Genomic DNA, 23,236 nt, shown 5'->3' on the forward strand with positions numbered 1-23,236 from the left:
TTTGATGGTCAAATAAACAAAACATTTTTAATTTCCGTGGATAGAATGACAGTTCAATCGATAAAGTGACAGGTCGCCCCGAACAAAAAATTTTCCTCATACAAACTTCAAATGCATTTTAAAAATAGTTCCCGGGCACCAAAAATGATGAAATTTTGGATTTCGACTAATTTTTGGACGGAGTTTCCGATTATGAAATAATCTGGATACCCCTAAAGAACCCAATTGCATAAAATTTCTTTTGATTCGATAGCTGACAATTATTCCCCTGCCGGCGGCCCTGTCTTGACAGCTGTCAAATACATATGCGTTTGTGGCGTTTGTGTTCGTAAAACGGCTGCGTGCAGTTTCCAGTTTCCACTTTTCGCATCCATCAGCCAGCGTCCGCAAGACGACAGACGAACAAAAAAGTTAGGATCCAGTTTCGTTGCATCGTATAAAGTTTTCCCGAGTTTTTCGTCTCTAATCCCGCTAAAAGTGTCCTGTTGTTCGGTAGCAGTTCGTCTTGTGTTTGTGTTCCTGGATTTATTGTGGTGAAACACTTGATTTTTCATCAACGAACAAAGAAAACTCGCGAAGGTAAGGGGCGAAAAATGGCGTGTGAAAGGGGGCCAAGCATGTCTCCTCATCGTGGTTTGTTTGTGATGTTCCACTTTCAGTGCTCAGCGCGATGGCCGATGATCAACAGCAGGCGGGACCATCGAACCAACCGGAACAACAACCGAAGGACGATGGCAAGGAGCAGAAGCCACAAGGCGATGGTAAGGAGCAGAAGCCGCAGGGCAGGAAGCGAAAGCTCTCTGCGAAGCGACAGAACACCAACAAACGTAACAATGGCAACTCCGATACTGAAGTGGACCCGGATCCCGAAAAAATTAGGTTCCTCCTGGATCCAGTTCTGAACGCCTTGCGAAGCCTCCTGAATGGCAATGAAAATGAAACCATGAAGGCGCTAATTGCCACTCTTCAGCCGTCCCAGATTGAGATAGAGATGGCCCTGACCAAGGTCAAGATGGACTTGGATCGGGTGCTTGGCTTCCCGAACAATGCCTACCAAATCTACGACTTTGGTTCCATCAAATCCGGGCTGGCGTTCCGTGATTCGGATTTGGATTTTTACATCCACTATGAAAGGAACAGCGAGAGCAAGCAGGAGCAAACTAAGCTGATCCATATAATTCATGGTCGGATGCTTAGAGACGGGACGTTCCATGGGTTGGTAAAAATTCTGGGAGCGAAAGTGCCCCTGTTGAGGGCCATCCACGGACCAACCAATTTGACGTGCGACATCAATTTCTCCAATGCTCGTGGGTGCTACAACAGCAAGTTTATATTCGCGGTCACAAGGTAAGAATCGATCGTGCCTCCGGCTCCCAACAAAATAAGACGACTAATGTATATTTCCTTCCAGATTTGACCCTCGCATTCATAAGTTGGCAATCATCATCAAGTTCTGGGCCAAGTGCGCCTTCTTGCTGACGAACCACCGTCAGATGAACACCTACTGCATCATCATGATGTTGATCTTCTACTTGCAAACCAAGAAGCTGCCGCTGCTGCCGGCGGTTCAGGACCTGCAGAAGGGTGTTCCTCGGGTGGCATTTGGCCCGTGGAATCTGGGCTACCCGAAGGACATCAAGTTCACGTCGATGAACAAGGAAGCGATCCGGATGTTGCTGCAGAACTTTTTCAAGTATTACTCGACGTTTGAGTTTGAGAAGAATCTGATTTCGCCGTTCGTTGGTCGCTTGTGTGCCGTGGAAGAGATGAAGCAGAAAAAGGTTCGGGAGTTGCAGCCTTACTACCGGGCCGTTGAGCATCAGAACTATCCTGAATTCAATTACGGAACGCAGATCTCCATCCAGGATCCGTTCGAATTGAACATGAACATCGGAGGGGTCTGCAATTCGGCGGCTCACTTTGAGCAGATCAAGCTCAGCTTCAAAACGGCCCACGAGGTAATGTGTGCAAACAATTCGGAACCATTTTCCAAGGTCCTGGAGAATTTGTTCACCAAGACCAAGCGCTACCAGAAACAGACCAAGAATGCGGTCGTTTCGGTAGTTTCCAAGAACGGAACCGTTCCCAAGACGGTGGACGTTTCTGCCCATTGGAGAATCTGTCGGTTGCTCCCGGTTGAGTACGAGCTGTTCATCGTCCGGCAGGTTCTACTGGCCCGGAAAACCGATAAGGAAGCTATCATTACGGAACGGCAGATCAAGGATGTTTGGGCCGATTGCATGTTGGACTTCATCGAGGACATCCTGCAGAAGATCTACCTCTGCAAGGTGGAGCCCATCAAGGACGCAGAACGCGCTTCAAGCGTGCCCAACAATATCCGAAAGGAGGACGTTCGGACGTTCGAGCTATCTTGCGAGCGGCAGGTCATCTTCAAGCGAGCCCGGCTCCAAATCAACAACGAGCAAGAGCTGAACAACGAAATCGCCATCAGCAAGAACCGATGGGAAATGAACCGGCCGCTGGTGTTCTCCTCCCGGGTTGACATGTTCAAGTCGAACGACGCCATCGAGTTCCACATTCCGGAGGAGCACCACAAGAATGGATCAATCCGGGTATTTATTGAGTCTTGCTTCTTGACTCAAATCCGGAAATGCATTAAAGGATACTTTAAAGTTATGCTTTACAAAGCGGAGGAAAAAGCTAAAGCGGCTCTAGAGACTGCCGCCATGGAATCCGAAGGACAAGCACAAACTGCTCAGTAAGGACACTTTTGGGACTAAATGTATGGAAGCACTTGAGGATGTGTGACGATGGATGACAGTTTTTAATAACATAAATTATATGTTTCTCTTTTAATGATTCTGATTGAAGTTGTTTTAAGTTCATTGCTATTTTCCTCATTTAGCTTTTATTAATCAAACGTGTGCTAAGTTTGATTAGCCTAAGAAAAGTTCTGTTCATAATTTAATGAAATTGAATAAAAGTACGATTGAGAACAAGAAATGTGTTGAAATCATGTGTGTCGGTGTCGGTGGTGTAGTGGTAAGCGTGGTTGCCTCTGACCCCAGTGGGTCGGGGTTCAATTCCCGTCGACGCCGATGGGATTTTCTGAGACATAAAATCCGTGATCATGTCTTCTCTCTGATAGGAAGTAAATCCGTAGGGTCCCGGCCCATGTGTAGGGTGTGGTGGTTGTCCCCCTGGGCGTCGGAATTTAAGGCTTAGCCCCTCTAGACCCAGCCGACGTTAAATACAACTGGCCCCGAACGGTGCTAAGTTGGTCAGAAAAGAAGAAGAAGAAGAAATCATGTGTGGTTTGCTTTGAAAGGCTTTGATTAACCTTCCACTACGCGCGCTATCAAGCAACCGAAACTGCACCGCGCTCGCGCTGTACATATACGAAAAGCGAGGTTTTTTGGTAGTGTTGTACATTTTACAACAGCGCGCGCGCTGAAGGGTTAAGCGTAAATTTAGGCGAGTACAGCAGGTGTTGGATGTAGAAATATATCTATAATGCAAAAAAAAACATGTTGTTTGCCACCGCTCTAGTCTTCGCTCCCTATATGCAAATTCCATTTTTATGTAAGATGGAAGCAGATTTTTAGGGACGAAATGTACACGCTTACACCGCTCAGCACTAAAGTGCATAATTTCCAGACTCCAAAAATGTGTAACCCTTGCACATTCACAAAATCAGCTCCTGTGTCCGCAAAATCGTTAAATTCGCAAATTTTTTGTACAGCAATCTAGCTAGGTAGTGACCTTGGAAAACAAAAATATCGACATTTCGCATCTAGACGAGTGTTCGACCCAACTAACATTTTTGCTGTATAACAGTTTGAGCGAGCTTTCTTCCAAGAGCGTTTGCTCCACAAGCTGTTATGGTAAAGTGTCTTTAATAAATAATAATAATAATAATAATAATCACAAGCTGTTAAGGGCTGTTCTCATTACACCGGGCCGGGACCGTGCCGGGCCCCGGCCGTGCCCCGGTCATCGATTTCTTACATGCGATTACTATAGCGTGTTTCACATCACACCGTGCCGGGGCTCGGTCTGGCCCCGGCCGGGCTAATGAGAAGCACGCCATAGATATCGTTAGAAAGAAATCGATGACCGGGGCACGGCCGGGGCCCGGCACGGTCCCGGCCCGGTAAAGTGAGAAGACCGCTTTATGCGGCTACTTTTGTTAAAAGGGGAGCTGTTTTTGAGAATGTGTCTATTCTTCTTCTTCTTCTTCCTTCTGGTTGCTCTTTGTGTTAACAAAGAGCGAAAAATGGCGCAGCGAACTAGCGCTATATTGCCAGTTAATTTTTGGTTTATACTCAATTAGAGTTTACTTTCTGGTGAGCACGCCGCGAACACGACCGAGCGTGTCGATCGCTGCAGTCGTACTCGAGAATGTGTCTATGGTGTAACTGTAACACATTTTTGTGTGGTCTGGAAATTATTGATTGATGCACCAAGCGATAAGAAGAAGCAGTTTTGACATCCCAGCGGTGTGCCGTTTACATCCATCGACCAATCAACGACGAGGATCCCATCGACGGCACACCGCTTGGATGTCAAAACTTCTTCTTCTTTTCGCTTGGTGCATCAATCAATGCACTTATGAGTAAGGCTTACACATTTTAGTGCTGAGCGGTTTTACTGTGTAGTGCTTTTGGCTCAGTTGCCTCAAGTCCCCCAAGGACGTGGTTGGCTTTGTAAAGCTAGTCTTGCCAGAATGTGGAAATCAAACTGCAATTCAGGATCTTTATATTCATCAAAAGTGTTCAACTGCGCGTAGAACGCTTCTTCCTCGTCATCAGGTCTCGCTTCGTGTGGGCAGTGGACGTTGATGATGCTGTAGTTGAAGAAACGGCCCTTAACTCTTAACATGCACATTCTTGCGTTGATCGGCTGCCACACGATCACACGTTGTCACATCTTGCCCAACACTATAAAGCCTGTTTCCAGTTCATTAGTGGTGTCACTGCTTTGGTAAAAGGTAGCCGCTCGATGCCCGCTTTTCCACACTTTCTGTCCCGTCCAACAAAGTTCCTGCAACGCCACGATGTCGAATTTGCGGGGATGTAGTTCGTCGTAGATTATCCTGTCACATCCTGCGAAACCTAGTGACTTGCAATTCCATGTTCCAAGTTTCCAATCGTAGTCCTTATTTCGTCGCGTGGGTTTTTGCCGATTGTATCGAGTCGTATTTTCTCCTACGTTATTCGCAATGGGGATTTTTACAGGTGGCTTTTTGGTCCTACGCCAACACTCCTGTCTCGCCGGAGGGCCATCGTGTCAGAGCTGTTTAAAGTCCCAACCAACACTGGGACGACCACGCTGATGGGGCTGGATGCCAGTGCAGACGCTGCTTGAGCCGCACCTCCTTGGTGAACAGACGCTCGGGTCTTACCTCCTCAATCTAGCTGAAGTCAGAAGGACAACAGTGCCCAGGCTGCACTACCAGCTAAGCACACAACTCTTAGCTGGCGGTCTTTGTCATCGCTTGACCCGTGGAAGCATGAGGTAGGAACTTGTGTGAACCATAGCTATGTTGGACGCTCTCATTATTGATTCACCGTTTTGCAGCCCTAGTACTTCACCGACCCAAGTAACACAGAAAACATCTTCGCAAATTAAATTTCAAAAAGATGTTATCATATAGTATTATTAACGAAACTGTAAACATCTTTAGTTGAAATTGTGTTTTTGTAATGTTTAGCGATAACAAATTGCCAATAATCTCATAAGCAGTATCGTAAGATATATTAATGTATTTTCTACGTTGACAAGATAAGTTATTCATATAGCCTTGTTCCTCCAAATACAGATGATACAAAGAAAACGAGCGGCACAAAATAAACACCACTGAGTTAAAACTTGTTAGCACTTGTTGCTTTTATGTTAAAATTACGTTAATGCCAAACCTTTTCAGCTGGCAGTGTGCTTCCACATAATGATATTCTGTGTCTCCTTCTATCGCTATAATTCAACATAAAACAAATAATTCCACTTTGAATATGTAGGCACACTTGTTTTTCTATTCACAATAAAACAGCTTTTATTTATGGAAAGTACGCCTAGCTGTCTGCCAAACAAGTTTTACAGATCCGAAGGTTCAATGTTTCTTCGCTGGTTCGGAGGTAATATTCACCTCGAAATGTTTGTGGAAAATCATCTTCAATATCACCTTAATTCGTTTAATTTCTAGCAGTAGACTTAACTATTTTCTCTATAACGTAATAACAAGATTAAATACATGTTTTAAGCTCGATACTTCGCGTATAATCGTGAAGAAATGAATTTGTTTTTTTTTTGGATTTTGCCATTTTACCTCAGATTTGTTTTTGTTGTTATGATGTTGAAAATATAGGTATTCAAAACCAAAACAAATCGCAAATGTGTATTTCGTGCTACAGGTTCTGCAGCTGGTTGTTTGAAACCCGTTATTGTGACGTATTTTTAAGGTAATAAAATCAATTGAAATCATGTTCAACAAACTTGTTATTTAGAAGTTTAGGACATGTAATTTAAACTTTTCATTGTAATATTGGATCAAACTTGAGCAGGTCCGATAAATCACAGTGCTTGCTAAAAATATGCAAACGTCATATTATTTTCTGAATGTTTAAAACATAAAATCGGTCTTGTACCGACTTTTCGAACCCTCTAAGCAGAATACCCTCTTCGAATGAGTGTAATCAATTTCGTACCTTTTAATTCCGAGTGAATTCGTGAGTGGATAACTGACGCTGAGGAAGATTACAAGTGGTAGTCGAAATACGCGTATCTGTCACAGGATAAGCAACACAGCGCGGAATTAAAAGGTACGAAACTGATTACACTCATTCGAATAAAATCGGTTTTAATCATTAAAAGATTAATTGATTCAAAATGGACAATACATCAAGCGTATACATATTGGACATTTTTATTTGATGAAGATACGTAAAACAAATAGTCCAAAGTTTGTTGGTGGTGCATCCAAAGTGCGAGAAAAATCATGTATGGAAATTGAACAAGAAGTTCAACTAATCAATGTTTTCTTTAATTCTAGCTGTATTTTTTGTGTAGGCTAATTGATTACATCATGATCAGAAAATTTATTAATTTTAAAAAAAGGTTCCAGCTTTTTCACCGGCACTGTATTAGGAAGCCTCCATGTTGTATGCTGGCAAACATTATACGAAATTTTACAAACCATCTCAAAATGAGAAAGCTTGTTATCTTATTTTCAACCGGATATGGAGCGACTGTAAGGTACACGGGGGCAAGTTGAAACGGGTGGGGCAAGATGAAACACGAAGTTTAAAAATAGATTTCAATACAATTTGGAAATTTATCGTTCGTTAAAAGATTGTTTGAATCAAAAAGAATGTGTTGTGGCAATACAATTGTTTATCATCATTCGAAAACATCATGTTAACCCGCTGTTTCATCTTGCCCCACCCGTTTCAACTTGCCCCGGTGTACCTTATTTATGACATCTAATTATGATTATTTCACGATAAATTCTTAACGGCACATGAATTTACCGCATACTACACGGGGCATCATGCACAAGGACATAATTATCCACAATAAGAGCTCGATGGTTGAAAATTGTTTAACGTCATTCGATATTTGTGAAAAAGTATTTCAATTTTGTGGAGGCCAGCTGTCAAAATTATAAGTATTCGGGCAGTTAGGCTTAAACAAGTTGGTATTTGCAATGTATGAAAAAACATCTTGAATACATATATAGTTGTTTTACTGGTGTATTGGAAAACATCTTATATAACATCAATGATGTTTTATAAGCCGCCATTTCTTCCCTAAATTTCAGGTAAGATATTTCCTACAGATTCTCGCGGGATTTCTTTTAAAGTTTCACCATCGGAGTTCCTCCCGGGACTACTCTCAGAAGATTCCTTCTGGTGTTGGTCTTGGGATATCTCTCAGAGTTTTTTTTTTCCTAAATGTATCCTGGACTTTCTAGGTATTAAGATTTTTTTCCGGAGTGCCTTTTGTGATTTTTGCATGAGCTATTGTTGATATTTCTCATGGTATTCTCTCCGTTATTTCTTTCAGATGCTTTTCTAGGCTTTTCCTCGAATGTGTTTACCGGATTTCTTGCAGTGATACATATTTTCATGAGATATTCCCAGAACTACTCATGGAACCCAATGGTCCCGAGATTCTGGATGCTCCTCTGGCATCTCTGTGATAGTTTTTCCCGGATTTCTGGCAGATATTTACCAAAAGAGTTGTTCTTCGAATCACAATGGTCCGAATCAACGTTGTAGCAGGTAAAAAATCCCTTTCTCTGTTATCGTCAACTTTAGGCGTTCGATGTCTTCAGAGAAGTTATTTGCATTTGCTGCATATTGGGTTTCTCATTAATGTTTAGACTACTGTGATAATCATGGTGATAATTTGAGAATCCACTGAATCATCATTTCCCAGCGAAATCTCACACTAATCAAACTTATTTTGTTTACCTGTTGTGCATCCGACGCCCCTGTCTTGAACTCAACCGAACTTGTGCATGCCAGCCGCTGCGAAGTCGTGTGCGAAATTCGACTGTGATGATAATGAATTTCGGCCGAGTCTAAATGGGTGCAAATGTCGTAATATTTTCCAAAAATTTTTGATTAGGGTGGTCCTTGTCTGTACTCAATTCTGGAATAGAACTTTTGAATGTTGAGTCATATGCGATCGAGTTCTTCAGCAAAGTTGTAGGTAATGCTATTGCGAGCAACTTTGCCGAAGACAGCTTTTATCTAGCTCTTAATTTGAACGTAGTATGTCAATTTTAAGTTTTGACTTAGGGTGATCCCTCCAAAAACTGGTTTTTCGGAATAACTTTTTTATTTGATTTTTTTCGACGATGTGAACTTTGGAGTATTTAAAGCGCAAGTAATGACGCTTATTTGTTCTGAACATTGCATGTTGCTAAGTCTTGTCATCCACATGTCGTGGGCAGTTTTGACTTAAGAATAACGATGTCTTGGAATGCTTATATCTCATGGAGTTGGTAAAATAAAAAAGTTCTTAAAGCGGCATTTGAAAGGTCACATATAAAGCCAAATCTGGAGCAAAAATTACGAGAACGTTTTTTTTAAACCAGAATAAATCGACTCCAAAAATACCCTTAAAAAATCGAAAAACTACATCCAACTCATACAATTTTGAAGATAGCGTCAAACTGTCTTCGGGAAAAATGTAGGTTTTTACCATACGTACAAGTTTTCGATAGACGAGTTCTTTTGCAAAACGTTAAACAAAAGCTTTAAATTAATATTTTGATTCTTAGGGGTATACAGGGGATGGACAAAATGATCGGGACAGGCAAAATTTTCCCTTCTCAAAAAAAAAAAAAAAAAAAAAATCAGATAGCTGTAACTTTTCGAAAAGTGCATCAAATACATATTCTCAATTTTTACTGTAAGTTGTGTAGTTGTGTATCAGTGGACAAAATTTGGAAAAGATCGGACTATTCTGCACGAAGTTATGAAGATTCTAGGAAAAGGTATAATTATCCGATAGCCAAATTTGAGCTGTTATATCTCCGGATTTAATGAACCGAAAGCAATGAAATTTTGACCATTCATGACTTATATAATGAGCTTTAAAAAACTTTTGACTTAATTTTAAATTCTTAACACGGAAGAAAACTATAACGATTACATTATTTTTTAAATAAAACTCCAAATTTTCTTAAATTTCATCATCGTTTCAAAATTCAAGATGCTAATTATAGTTTATTTAAGTTCCCTCCAATTGTCTTGAATACAGATATGTTTTGAGAGAAAGTAACAACATTGGCGGCAATTCATTGAAAAAGTAATGGGATGCATATTAAAAATAGACCAATTTACTAAAAAATCATAAAATTAATGAAATCGCTATAACCTTTTCTCTTGTTAATAATTTCAAGTTGAATCAAACGTTTTTCAGAGCTCATTATATAAGTCATAAATGGACAAAATATCATTGCATTCGGTTCATTGAATCCGGAGATATAACAGCTCAAAGTTGGCTATCGGATAATTCTACCTTTTTCTAAAATGCTTATAACTTCGTGCAGAATAGCCCGATCTTTTCCAAATTTTGTCCACTGATACACAACTAGTTGATGATCAACTTACAGTGAAAATTTGAGAATATTCGATGCACTTTTCAAAAAGTTACAGCTAATTGGACATTTTTTGAAAAGTGAAAATTTTGCCTGTTCCGATCATTTTGTCTATTCCCTGTATGTTATGTTATTCCAGGAAATTAAAACGATTATATTCTTGATAAATAAAGAATGAATTTCAAGCTTTTGTTTCACGTTTTACAACAAACTCTTCTATCTGAGCCGGATGAGCCACAATTCTCTTTCAATTCATCAATCTTATGCTATGTTTTCCTAATCATAGTTGGCTTAGATTTATTCTTAAAGCAGAAATTGTCAAGATGGCGACACCGAAGCCGGGAACATCTAAATCAAACATTTCCAGAGCCAATGCTTCGCAAATTACCGAACCGTCCGATCATTCTCTTGATACGGAGTTCCACTATTATTGGTAACTATCTGTACATTGTTGAACCTACTCATTGTAAAATGGCCGCTAACCATAAATCGTCGCCATTTCGACAGCGCTCTCTTACATGAACTGATCCCGAACCTTCGCAACCCCGACGAGCAGGAGCACGCCAACCGATGGCTGACGAAGCTAGTGGAACCGTCCCTGAACGTGCGCAATCTGCGCGACAAGCGAAACCGCTTTCTGATGATGCTTTGCATATGTCTGTTGAGTGGACACATTCAGGCTCCGTTCAATGCGGCACCGGTTACCAAGCTGCCGGAAGTATCGTCGATCAAGAGACCAACGTTCGCACCTCCGGCGTGGCACGTGAGTGCTGCCGAGTGGAAAGACCACTTGTTGCTGCTGTCGGAATTGTACAAGAAGTTGAAGATACCGGCCATCCGGAAGTGCCAATCTCATGTTAAACAGTGTACCGGCGGTAAAGATGCTAGATCTACAGTAAGTTTTTTGAACAGCAAAATGGCACAGGCTCTCTGATACATTTTATGTATCCCTTACCTTTAGTTCCTGGACAAGCAATTCGAATTCTTCCTGTATCTCACCAAGTACTACATGCACTCGTTAACTTCTTACCCTGAGCTACGGATTGCCTGCAAGTGGATCGAAGTTCTGTCGCAAATCGATAGAAACTGCTGTGCTCGAGCCAAGGGCATCCGTAACGATCATCTGCTGGTGTTGATGAGTTACCTCTTGCAGCATCAGTTGATGGGACCATTTCGCAGACTACCGACCCATCCACTGGAACCACTTATGGAAACCGCCCGGAAGGTAGCCAAAAACAAACCCATGAATCGTAGCGATGGATTGGGAATCAATTCAGGTGACGATTTTCTGAGTCAATTCCCGATTCCGGAGGAGGGAGCCTATGCCTTTATTTCACTTACTTCGGATCTCTTTGAAAAAGCCGGGTTGTTAATAAATTCTTAGTTGTCATAAGATGTGATTTATTTCCAAAAAAGACCTACACAAAAATCTCGCAATACATATATTCAATTGGACCAACACAAAAAGTACGTATCGAGCAACAGCTTTCTCTGAGAATTCCGTGGTACGGCTTATCCTAAAAGTACAGCGTTAAATGCCCGCATTTTAGCATGCATGAACCCCAACTCCCGTTTCGGGTTAATTTAGGCCAGGGCAGCCTTCAGGTTGTCGCCCAGCTTGGTCATGAACTCGAATGTTTCCATGTAGTCAGCCCGCGTGACGTTGGCCATACCCTTGATGCAGATAGCCAAATCCTTGGTCATGTTACCGGATTCGATCGTGTCAATGCAAACCTTCTCCAGCGTTTCGGCGAACTTCTTCAGCTCGGCGTTGTTGTCCAGCTTGGCACGATGCAGCAGACCACGGGTCCAGGCAAAGATCGACGCAATCGGGTTGGTCGAAGTTTCCTTGCCCTGTTGATACTGACGGTAGTGGCGGGTGACGGTTCCATGGGCGGCTTCGGCTTCAACAGTCTTGCCATCCGGACAGACCAGAACCGAAGTCATCAGACCCAGCGATCCAAAACCTTGAGCAACGGTATCGGACTGGACATCTCCGTCGTAGTTCTTGCAAGCCCATACGAAACCACCTTCGGCCTTCATGCAGTAGGCAACCATATCGTCGATGAGACGATGCTCATACCAGATTCCTGCAGCTTCAAACTGGGCCTTGTAGTCCTTGTCGTAGATTTCCTGGAAGATGTCCTTGAATCGGCCATCGTATTTCTTCAGGATGGTGTTCTTGGTGCTGAGGTATAGTGGGAACTTGCGGTCCAGTGCGACCTTGAACGAGGAATGAGCAAAGTCCTTAATCGAATCATCCAGGTTATACATAGCCATTGCCACTCCTGGTCCCTTGTACTCGTGAACGACGTAGCTGACTGGTTCTCCTCCATCAGTTGGAGTGAACTTGATTTCCAGGCTACCGGCACTTGGAACAACAAAGTCCGTGGCTTTGTACTGATCACCATGGGCATGACGACCGATCACGATCGGTTTCTCCCATCCGGGCACCAGCCGGGGAATGTTCTTGCAGATGATGGCCTCGCGGAACACCGTTCCACCCAGGATGTTACGGATGGTTCCGTTAGGCGAGCGCCACATCTTCTTCAGGTTGAACTCCTTGACGCGAGCCTCGTCCGGAGTGATGGTGGCACACTTGATGCCCACGTTGTACTTCTTGACCGCTTCGGCGCAATCGATCGTGACCTGATCGTCGGTTTTGTCGCGGTGCTCCATGCCCAGATCGTACGTGTGCAGTTCGATGTCCAGGAAAGGCAGGATCAGCTTCTCCTTGATCGAGTCCCAGATGATGCGGGTCATCTCATCGCCGAGGATGTCCACGACGGGTCCGGCCTTGATCTTGGCTGCCATGTTTTAAATGGGGGTTCTGTAGAGAGAAGATACAGAATATGTCAATATGGGATTTGAAATCATATTAGAATTTCGATAAATTGACTGATAATAGTTATTTATTCTAAAACTTACATAACAATACTTATTTCATAAATAACTATCAATAAATAAATCAAGTACTATGATTTTGCATGATTAGCAAAACTTTCAAATCAAAACAACAAAAGTTACATCTATTTGAACTTTTTTTTTTGAAAATTTTTTGCCTGTCATGATCACTTTGTCTATTCCCAGTATCAGTATGTATCAGCTTTCCGTTGATGTTTTATGCAATCTACGTAACAATTTCCTTTCCTCAACATAAAAAGCTTGCATAATTTGCATCATCCATTAACCGCTGACTTCTAAACCCGCGCAACCCCTACGCTATCGTCGTATGTTTTTGAGGTATTTGTAGGCACCTCGCACACAAAAACCTTGACCTTAGCATCACCGAACCGGCGAACACATACGCCACGCCGGTTGTCGAGAAATTTGCAATCACGCATAGCCAGCCGTCTCTGGTTATATATTGATGAAGGCTTTGTAGTGTTTGTATTGTTTAGCTCAACAATTATTGTCGAATGATTCTTCGCATCAAATTTTGACCACAAATTCGCGATAATGGTTTCGGAACGAAAGAATAAAAAAAAGAAATGACCGTTTGACAAAAAAATATAGGGTCTTGTACCATTTGGGCAGGTGTACCTATTTTGGGCACTTGCCGCTATAACTAAGTCAATTTCAAACCGATTGATTTGAAATTTTGTAAAGAGTGTGGCACGCACAGTATCTAACCCTGTACAAAAAATCAAACCAGTCGGTTTGAAATAAACATAGTTATAGCGGCAAGTGCCCAAAATAGGTACACCTGCCCAAATAGTACAAGACCCTACATCGTGCGTTTCGCTCTTTATCAGCTCATTTGGATGAGCACGTCTCCGCGACCACAATCTTATCGTATAGTGGACTCACGAATATACCGGCTAATGGACCGCGATATTCGAAGTGGCGTGATGAAGCAGAATACATATTGTGCATACGGACGGACGAACGATCGGCAAGGGAATTTGTATAGGTGTTTAGAATAGACTGATCCGAAAACGATTTAGACGAACAAGCAAAATTTTGGTATTATTCTTTTAAGTTGAGCGACGAATATAGAAATAAAATACAGTAACTATTATTTCTCAGTCGAATATCGCCAAAGTTTATAAAACACTCGTTTCATAAGTAAGTAATAATAAAATACTAGTCTTTGCTTTGAAGCTTAGAATAATTCGCTCTCACTAGATACTTTGTAGAAGTGTTGAACGTGGAAACACAAAGAAATAGAAGTTACACTCTGCTCGTTCTACATCGATCACACTTGATTCAAACATGGGGTCGTCCATTTATTACGTAAGGGAATTTTCACGATTTCGCGTAAAATTTCTCAAACAACCCAACAAACGTTAACACAGAATAATTTGTTTTTTTTTGTACCCAAAGAACAGATTTTGCCTTTTTCGAATTAAGGAAATGATAGATTTCTAAGAAAACTATCCTCGCTATTATCGTTCGGCAGTTTAAACTTCATGATTCATAAGAAAAATAGAGTCTACCCCTATGAGCTGCTTGGAGATTCCTTCTAATATTTCTTAAAAAATCTGGAATTATTGCAGGAACCCTTTTTATGATTTCAGCAAGAACTCCTCCAAAAAACATCCAGTAATTCCTTTGGGATTTCTCAAGGGATTTTTTTAAAGATTTTTTCGGAAATTCCTTAACAGATAGTAGAGGATTCCCTCTAACGAATCCTTCAGAAGTTTAAACAATGATTACTCCAGTTTTTTTTTTTCAGTAATTCCTCAAGATATTCTTGCAGGAACTTCTCCAGGCGTTCCTCCGACTATTCATCCCTGAATTTCTCCAGTGATTCCTTCAGAATATCAGCTTTTTTGCAAGAATGCTTTCTGAAGTTTTTGTTGGAGCTCTTCGAGAGGTTCCTTTCTGAAATTCCTCCGTAGATTCTCTCGGACACTGCTACAGAAATTCCTCTAGACAGCTCTCACGGGATTCGTCTCAGAAGCAGTTCCTCAAATATCCAGGGATTGCATAAGATCTTCCTAAGATATTCATACAGAAAATTTTCCGTGGTCTCTTCAGGACACCCTTCAGTGATTCTTTCAGGGATAATAAAAAAAAACTATTTCGAATTTTTTTCTTGTCGTTTCTCTAATAATATCTTTAGAAATTATTTATGGTATAACTGCAGCAAATTCTTCACATTTACAAGCATTTCTTTGAAATCCTTAATTCCTTAAAAATTTGTTGCACATTTCTGCTGAATTCCCTCCGACAATTCCTCAAGCGATTATTTAAGAAAAGGTATTGACAACTTATATCTTCAGACATTTTGCAAAAAGTTCTTTTAAGATACTTCGCCGGAAGTATCTCCATCAGTTCTTCCAGGGTTTGGTTCAGAACGTTCTCCAAGAATCCCTTCAGAAATTTATATATGGTCAGATCTACTCCAATACCTTTGTCTTCAGTTTTTGCTTCGGATCCTAACAGAAATTTTCCCGAGGTTTACTTCAGCAATTCCTCAAGAGTGTCTTTTAGAAATATCGTCAAGGGGATCAGAAACTCCTCCAGGAATTTTTCCTTGAATTCCCCCGAAAGTTTCCCATAAAATTCTTCTAAGAATTCCTCCAGAGACATCTCAAGAAATTGCTCCAAGTATTCCCCTGAGATGCCTGCTGAAATTCCTCCAAAAATTACATCAGAGAATTTTGTTCAGGAATCTTCAGGATTTTTTTTCTTGAAATCTCCAGAGATATCTCTAGGAATTCCTTTAATTTCCAAAATAAAAATTCTTCTCTATTTTATGTATAATTTTATGGAGTACTTCTGTAAAATAGGTGAAGGAATATCTGAAAGATTTCCTGGGTGAATCTTTGAAGAAATATTTCTGAAGGAACCGCAGGATCCAAAATGAAGCCTGGGTGAGTCCTTGAAAGATTTTTTATGAATCGCTGCAGAATTAAAAAAAAACTTTAGAAAAATTTCTGAGAAAAAAACGCCATTTAAAAATTTTGCAGGAAATTCCTTGCTAACATTAAACTCCTGGAAATATTTCTAGAGAAATTCCTGAAGAAGTTTCAAAAGAAATCCGAGGAGGAATTTCTGAAAGAATTCTTGAAGGAATCTATATAAACAAAAATGGAATGGTGTTTGTATGTCACGGATAGGCTCGGGAACGGGTCAACAGATCGACATGATTCTTTCACTGTTGCATTCCGCCAGGGTTCCGACGTGTTGTATGAAAAATAATGAGGAAAAGTGACCGGGAAGGCAAGAAAAACGGTAAAATCAGAAATTCCATTTTGAGAGGCATTTCTTCATGGAACCGGATGTCAAAAACAGAGTAGGCTGGCAGTAAGACGTTTGCCGGTGTAGGAGTGCTAAATGGTGCACGTCTTCTTGCTTCGGTGGTAAGATAGAAGTGACAGGATAACTCTCTATTATCCTTAGTCTACTTCGATTGCAACATATCATTTGTAGCCTACTACATCTCTCCTATGTTTTATTTAAATGAAATTAAAACGTTATTAATTTTTGGAATAAAATTGGAGTCAACTTGATAACTTGAATAAATAACTTGGTTTAGTTCCAGTGACAAGTCTTCTCTTGTTCTAAATAATTCAATTCTAACATTATTCTTTATGATCATCTCTTCTGGAAAGAACTGCTGTATTCACCTGTTTTCACTAAGACTGAAGTTTGAAACTCTAATAATATATTACATCATTGTCTTTATCTATTGATGAACATTTCTCTTTTTCGACTGTGATTCCTATAATCTTGCCCTTTCTCTTTTTTTTTTAATCCAAATCTTTTTCTTGAAATGTAGCCATAGCAAGAACGCATTTTTTTTAATGATAACTTTTATTTCTATGATTCAACATTACGAATTAAGCACTGAACACTCGAATAAAGACTTGAATAAAAATCAATATAAAAAACTGGATAATTAAACACCGTTACCTAGCTTTTTATAGCAACCATTCGAAAAGTTACAATGATAGTCATAATGTAGAAGTAATTGTTTTAAATGAAATACTTAGTTTTAATACTTATCATTCCAATTACATCAAAATAATTAATTTTTTTTTCAGCATAATTTGCCAAAATATTTATTAGAACCTTATAATACAAATCACACAATTTTCCAAGAAATAATTAATTGTCAAATAAATGAAATAATCGAAAACTCTCCAAAACCATCCCGATTCGATGCATCTTCCGGATCTCTGACCCAACAAAATAAATTTGAATGTTAGACTGTGAGTCTATTTGTCTATTATATCGATTATAACGCCACATTTTAGGCTTGCAAGTTATAATTTCAATAAGCCGACATTCAGTCATCGCAGAACCTTGCCTTGTGCTTGGACTGGTGTGAATTTAATTGTCAGAGTCCAGCAAGGAGTTCAGTCACATTATTGACCCAATAAAAAATAAAAAAAATATATGTTTGGCATCCTCAGAAGCGAATACTTTCTTTTGTGAATCACACAAAACATAACGGATTCTAAATCTGATTAACCTGTGTTCCAGTAGATTTCTATTCACTCCATCCAATACTGTTTGAATTTTGCATATTTCAATCTACGCTGTTTTCATTTGCGTCGGTAGCAATTGTTTGGCTTTTATCAAATCAGTAGTTTATTTTGACTAAAATATTAACGCGCACTGAAACGGCAAAAACTAGCAATAGCCCATATCTCATAAAAACTTTGATGAAAATTTCCCAACTCTTTGATAACAGAGAGATGTTCCTTTTTTTTATCATCTGCACGAAAAACTAATGAAAAATATTCATAGAATTCCCAGTTATTCAACAAAAACTTGTTTTTTATTGCTTCGCCCATACAAAGTGTTAGGCGATTTTGATCAAATTTATTGCTAATTTCTATTTTTTAATTGCGCGATAATATAGCTGCCGTTTATTTTTCTCAGTTCCTTTTAGTCTTGAACTCATTTCAACTGTCTCTTGGTTTCCATGTATTGTAATCATAGTACCATGGTAACCAATGAAAATTTTCAAACAATTTATCTGCACCTGCCAGGCAAAATAAAATACAGAATACATTTGGTCTTACAGCTGTTCTTTCTATGCCGACTAGAATTCAACATTCTCTTCGCTAGTGTACCAGGTATACGGACTGGAATTTTCCCTGCGTTATCCTGGGTTTTATATGCGGACTGGAATTCTACATTCCCTTCGCCGGATTACCAGGTATACGGACTGGAATTCGTCATTCCCTACGTTGTCCTGGGTTTCAGTTGCGGACTGGAATTCTACATTCCCTTCGCCAGAGAACCAGGTATACGGACTGGAATTCTTCATTCCCTACGTTATCCTGGGTTTTTATTGCGGACTGGAATTCTACATTCCCTACGCTAGAGTACCAGGTGTACGGGCTGGAATTCTTGGTTCCCTTCGTTATCCTGGGTTTTTTTCAGGTTCACGGGCTAGAATCAACTTCTGCCCGTCTTTCTGGATGTCTTTAGCTAAAGCACTCGCTTGACCATTTTCATTAGGAAATTTAATTAGGGATTTCAAAACACTAGAAATAATAGTATTTTTCCGTTATATATCTTGTTAATGTCTTGAAATATTTTTCTTCTGTTAGTAGCTTCCAGGTTTCAAACAATGTACAGTCGTTTTCTCCTCGACAAAATCCAAAAATTCTCCTCGTCTGCCAATGTAGGAGTGCTAAATGGTGCACGTCTTCTTGCTTCGGTGGTAAGATAGAAGTGACAGGATAACTCTCTATTATCCTTAGTCTACTTCGATAGCAACATATCATTTGTAGCCTACTACAGCCGGACTGCTAGTTTTTGAATAAATCTTTTGTCTAATTTCTCTAAAAATCTCTGTCATTCAAAGAAAAAAAATTAAGCTCCTGCAAATATTTCTGGAGGGATTCCTGAAGAAGTTTCAAAAAGAATCTTGAAGGATTTTTTGAATATTTCTTCTGTCTAATTTTTGTAGAAATCTCTGGGATATCATTTAAAAATCCCTGAAGGAATTGCTGAAACACTTGAAAAAAAAACACTGAATTTAATTCCAACTATCGCGCAACAATAATGATAATGCTCTAACCTGCATTTGTTGCGACAATCCACCGGATGCGATATAGGTTTGTCTCAACTTGAATAGGTTTAATAAGATAAAGATCATACACTACGAGTTTAAAGATGTTAAAGCCAAGCTTGACTATTTGCATAGGGGTTACTTCGAGGTTATAAACACTGCAACGCTGTTAAAGCATCACCTAGAATAGTTTCGGTTCTAGGTTAGTAATAATCGATCATTGACGAGTTGAAAAGTACGTGATGAATTTGCCTTCTATTTTGTTACCATGTCATTATCTGTTACCAGTTGGGATGAAGAGAAATAGCTGCGCCTTCTTTGTTGCTTGTTATGTGCCTCTTTTGTCCGACAATTCTCTTTTCTGATCTGAATCATAAGGGAATTCCCGAAGAAATCGGAGAAGGTATTGCTCAATAAATTCTTTGAGTTATACCTAGAAAAGCTGCTTGAGAAACCCTTGAAGAAATATTTAGAAGAATCCCTTATCAAAATTCATGGAATTTCTGAAACAATACCCAGAGGAACTCATGGAATTTTTTTAGGGGAAATCCTGGAAGAATGTTTAGAGTAACACTTAAAGTTGTGTAAAGTATAACTAAAAAAATTTATGAGAAATTTAGAAAAAAAATCTCGAGAAATTCCTAAAGGCATCTTTGTTAAAAATCTTGGGAGAATTTCCGAGAAAATACATGAAAGAATACGCGGAGGAACTCCTGAAGGAATTTCTGTCTGTATGCATTTCTTCATGAATCTCTGGAGGAATAACTATTAGAGACAAATGAGTTCGTTTTTGAGACAAAAAAAATGTTTCGCTGTGTTAGTATCAATGTAAATATCCGCTATGTAAGAAATACTTTGAAAAATTCGAAAAATAATAATGCTTGTTCAACATTTAAAAAAACGTCCTTAAAGTGCACACTTATCTCTAGACATCTATGAACTAAAGACTGGACTGGAAAAAAATGGGACACACAAAACAATGTATAACTTTTGATTGCGTTCACAAAAATAGCTGATTTTTAATCAGGAATAGCATATTACAGTAAAACCTCCATGAGTCGATATTGAAGGGACCATCGACTTAAGGAAATATCGAGTAGTCGAACAAAAATCCTTTGGGAAGCTTTTTGGGGGCACCATCATAGTAACCCAGAAATTATTTTTCAGTATGGAAAAATTTACCTCCATGAGTCGATATCGAGTCAAGGAACATGGACTCATGGAGGTTCGACTGTATGTGTAGTTAATACCCTGACAATTTCATCAAAATCGGTTCAGTATTGGCGTGAATATTGTCGATACAATAAAATGTGATTTTTAAAATTTTGGGTATCCATTTTAAAAATTGCTTAGGCTATAACTTTGTTGTTAGCCAATCAAAACGTCTGAAAATTTGACTGTAAGCTCTCCAAGTAAGGCATAATAAGTGGTGGAAGTTTCATCATAATTGGTTCAGGCTTTTTTTTTAACAATTCAAACAAAAAAAAACGGGTTTTCCAAGTTTTGGGCACTTATCAACATTCTAAAATCAGTGTGCACTATTTTGACTGTAGAATTGGCAACAATGTTCCGATTTTTATGAAACTTTGACAGTGTAAAATTGTTGTGTTAAACTGTTCTCAGTGAAAATTTCAGCCATTTTTGTTGAACATTTTAAAAGTTAGAGCAGTTTGAATGTCACTATACCAAAAACCACATCTGCTTATTGCGACATAGTGCTACATATATGGCTATAACTTTTTAACGGTTCGATCAAACTGAATGAAATTTTGACACAGTACTTCTACAGTGTTTGTTCGCCCAAAGTTCTCAAATGTTAAGTCTCTTGTTTCGACGATATCTCCGCCAACACTTAACCGATTTTGATGAAATTTTTATGGTATAATGTACTATTCCTGGTCAAAAAATCAGCGATATTTGTGCACGCAATCAAAAGTTATACATTATCCATTGTGTCTCATTTTTTTTCGAGACCAGTCTTTAGATGTGGTTAGAAGTTTATGACCATAACGACGTGTAGAAGCTCCTGGAATTACGTACAATTTAATCCCCGACTGATCAATTTGACCTCGGTTTACGGAGCCAGTCGTACTGAAAAACATAATCACTACTCGTGCTACTCGTTGCATAAATAACTGTGAGACAATCCAGTACCATAATTTCTATTTCAAATTATGTAATATCAGCATATCATAATGACCTACTTTTATGAACCGATTTGATAATGCAACTTACCTCCGTTACATCATGAAAACATTGTATGTAACTGGTTGCCAAACTTTTTTTTAAATTTTCAGCATACCCATTGTAATCATCGGAGCAGTCTAAAAAGCGTTCCCCCAACCTCCCACCCTTATCTTAACGACCAACGAAGGTGCATTAGTTTGGTTGTCAAGTTAAACTGTTTTTCGAAGGTTTCCATCCCCCTTTACGGGAAGGCACCTTTAAAAGTTACCAAATCATCGCCGACGGCTTACATAACACTCCAACCGGTTTCACGTTCTTGTTATCACCCGGCAGAATTTCGGCATTAATTCGCATTCTTAATTGGGCTGTAGGTACGGACAGACACTACACGACACCATTGACGCGCTCGGCATTAGTGACGTGTAACCAAGCGCACACACCCCTTCGATGGTCGCGAAAATTAATGCTATGTAGAATGGAGTGGTGTCACATCGTAGCAGGCTGATTTCGAATCTGGTCATCGTGAAGTGTCACTATTTGCAGTAACTTGCACTTCTGCCTAACAACCTGTTTATTTACAACCACTCCGCATAGTCAAGTGGTGTTATCTAATGTACCGGAACGTTCCATTGAACTATGGTCGCAGCCCTCAAAATGGTATTAACTACCGTCGAGACACAAGAAGAAGGATTCGTAGACACGAACAAACCAAAATTGTTAAAGTAAAAAGCCCATCTTTGCAAATTTTGTGACACGTAGACACTTTACAATGGAGGAAGACTTACCTGTTTTTGCTATGAAAGCCGAAAGAAAAGAGAAATCTATTCCTCTTTTAATGAGATGTAGCAGGAAGTCTCTAAGCTATTGACGGTGGGTTGACGAGAGACGCTGGGATACACACGACCGCACTCGGTGAGATCTAAGCTATGACTGACTGACCAAGTGACCAGTGGAATTCCGTGCACAGTTGATTGCTTTGCTCGCTACACATTTACTACAGTCAGTGTTGTTGGATCTTCGTTCGGTCGTTGTACGCTAGGGAGAGCGCGGCGTAAAATGTGCGTTTTGAGAATACGACTTGGGGTTTTCTAAAAAAACAGTTTCGAAGACAGACTTCTTCAAACCTGAGATCTCTGCTTAAAATCAGCTAGGTTTGAAAACATGTTTGTACTTACTAATTTCATCACATCAAGTCAATTATTTATTCAATACTTGCTTGATACTTGATTGGCTACAACTCGTAGCGGAGAATCAATGCCGGTTGGAGCATTTACCTGCACCGGTCTCGGTCCTGGGTCAATCGCTTCCAGTCGCTTTTAACGTTTAGATTCCTTAGGCACTCAACTGGTACATAAAAGCTAACGTGTGCGCGACCTTCCATGAAGCCAACGATCCCTTCCTGGTTCTCTGCTGATTATGGTTTTAGCTTGTCATTCTTCCGGTATACGATCTACGTGCCCAGCCCATCGCAGCCTGCCGTATTTTATTCGCTTCACTATAACCATCTCCACATATACTTGGTACAATTCGTGAATCATGGTACGCCGTCAGATACTATTCTTCAGTTGACCTACGATTATTGTTCGCCGCATTTTACGTTAGAATTTATTATATATTCATGTCAATAAAGATCTGAATGACTGTATTAAATATCTATCTTCAAATAATACATGACATTATCGAAAGTTACTTAAATTGTAGTCTGAACATTGATTTTTTTTTATTTTGTATTCATTAACTTATTTATTTTTACTGAAAATTATAGAAAGAGGTACAAACATTAACCATATTTTTCAGAAGAGAAACAAAGTTATTATGTATTTTTATAAATCGTTACAAAAACAACTATAATGTCCAGGCTCTTTACGTGGAAGGGAACCATAGCACTGCAAAAGTTCCTCCTCTCCTCTTCTTGGCGTAACGTCCTCACTGGGACAAAGCTTGCTTCTCAGCTTAGTGTTCTATGAGCACTTCCACAGTTATTAACTGAGAGCTTCCTC

The 23,236-nt window shown here is 39.7% G+C and overlaps 3 protein-coding genes across 3 annotated transcripts; 2 read left to right on the forward strand and 1 right to left on the reverse strand.

Annotated features, from left to right (window-relative positions):
• The first annotated feature begins 357 nt into the window (after positions 1 to 357).
• Positions 358 to 2,964, forward strand: LOC109407765 (terminal uridylyltransferase Tailor). The gene is made up of 3 exons (XM_019680941.3): positions 358 to 579; positions 660 to 1,347; positions 1,412 to 2,964. The coding sequence occupies exons 2-3, from the start codon at positions 671 to 673 to the stop codon at positions 2,721 to 2,723; spliced, it is 1,989 nt and encodes a 662-aa protein (XP_019536486.3). The 5' UTR covers positions 358 to 579; positions 660 to 670; the 3' UTR covers positions 2,724 to 2,964.
• A 7,312-nt stretch (positions 2,965 to 10,276) lies between these two features.
• Positions 10,277 to 12,344, forward strand: LOC134288621 (uncharacterized). The gene is made up of 3 exons (XM_062853977.1): positions 10,277 to 10,502; positions 10,577 to 10,964; positions 11,031 to 12,344. Exons 1-3 carry the CDS (start codon positions 10,333 to 10,335, stop codon positions 11,451 to 11,453), a joined length of 981 nt encoding a protein of 326 aa, XP_062709961.1. The 5' UTR covers positions 10,277 to 10,332; the 3' UTR covers positions 11,454 to 12,344.
• LOC134288620 (isocitrate dehydrogenase [NADP] cytoplasmic) lies at positions 11,447 to 22,215 on the reverse strand. Its single transcript, XM_062853976.1, has 2 exons — positions 22,022 to 22,215; positions 11,447 to 12,899 (listed from the first exon to the last, which is right to left on the reverse strand). The coding sequence occupies exon 2, from the start codon at positions 12,881 to 12,883 to the stop codon at positions 11,654 to 11,656; it is 1,230 nt and encodes a 409-aa protein (XP_062709960.1). The 5' UTR covers positions 12,884 to 12,899; positions 22,022 to 22,215; the 3' UTR covers positions 11,447 to 11,653.
• Between the last annotated feature and the right edge of the window lie 1,021 nt (positions 22,216 to 23,236).

This window comes from Aedes albopictus, chromosome 2, assembly GCF_035046485.1.
Source record: "Aedes albopictus strain Foshan chromosome 2, AalbF5, whole genome shotgun sequence".
NCBI classification, from domain to species: Eukaryota; Metazoa; Arthropoda; class Insecta; order Diptera; family Culicidae; genus Aedes; species Aedes albopictus.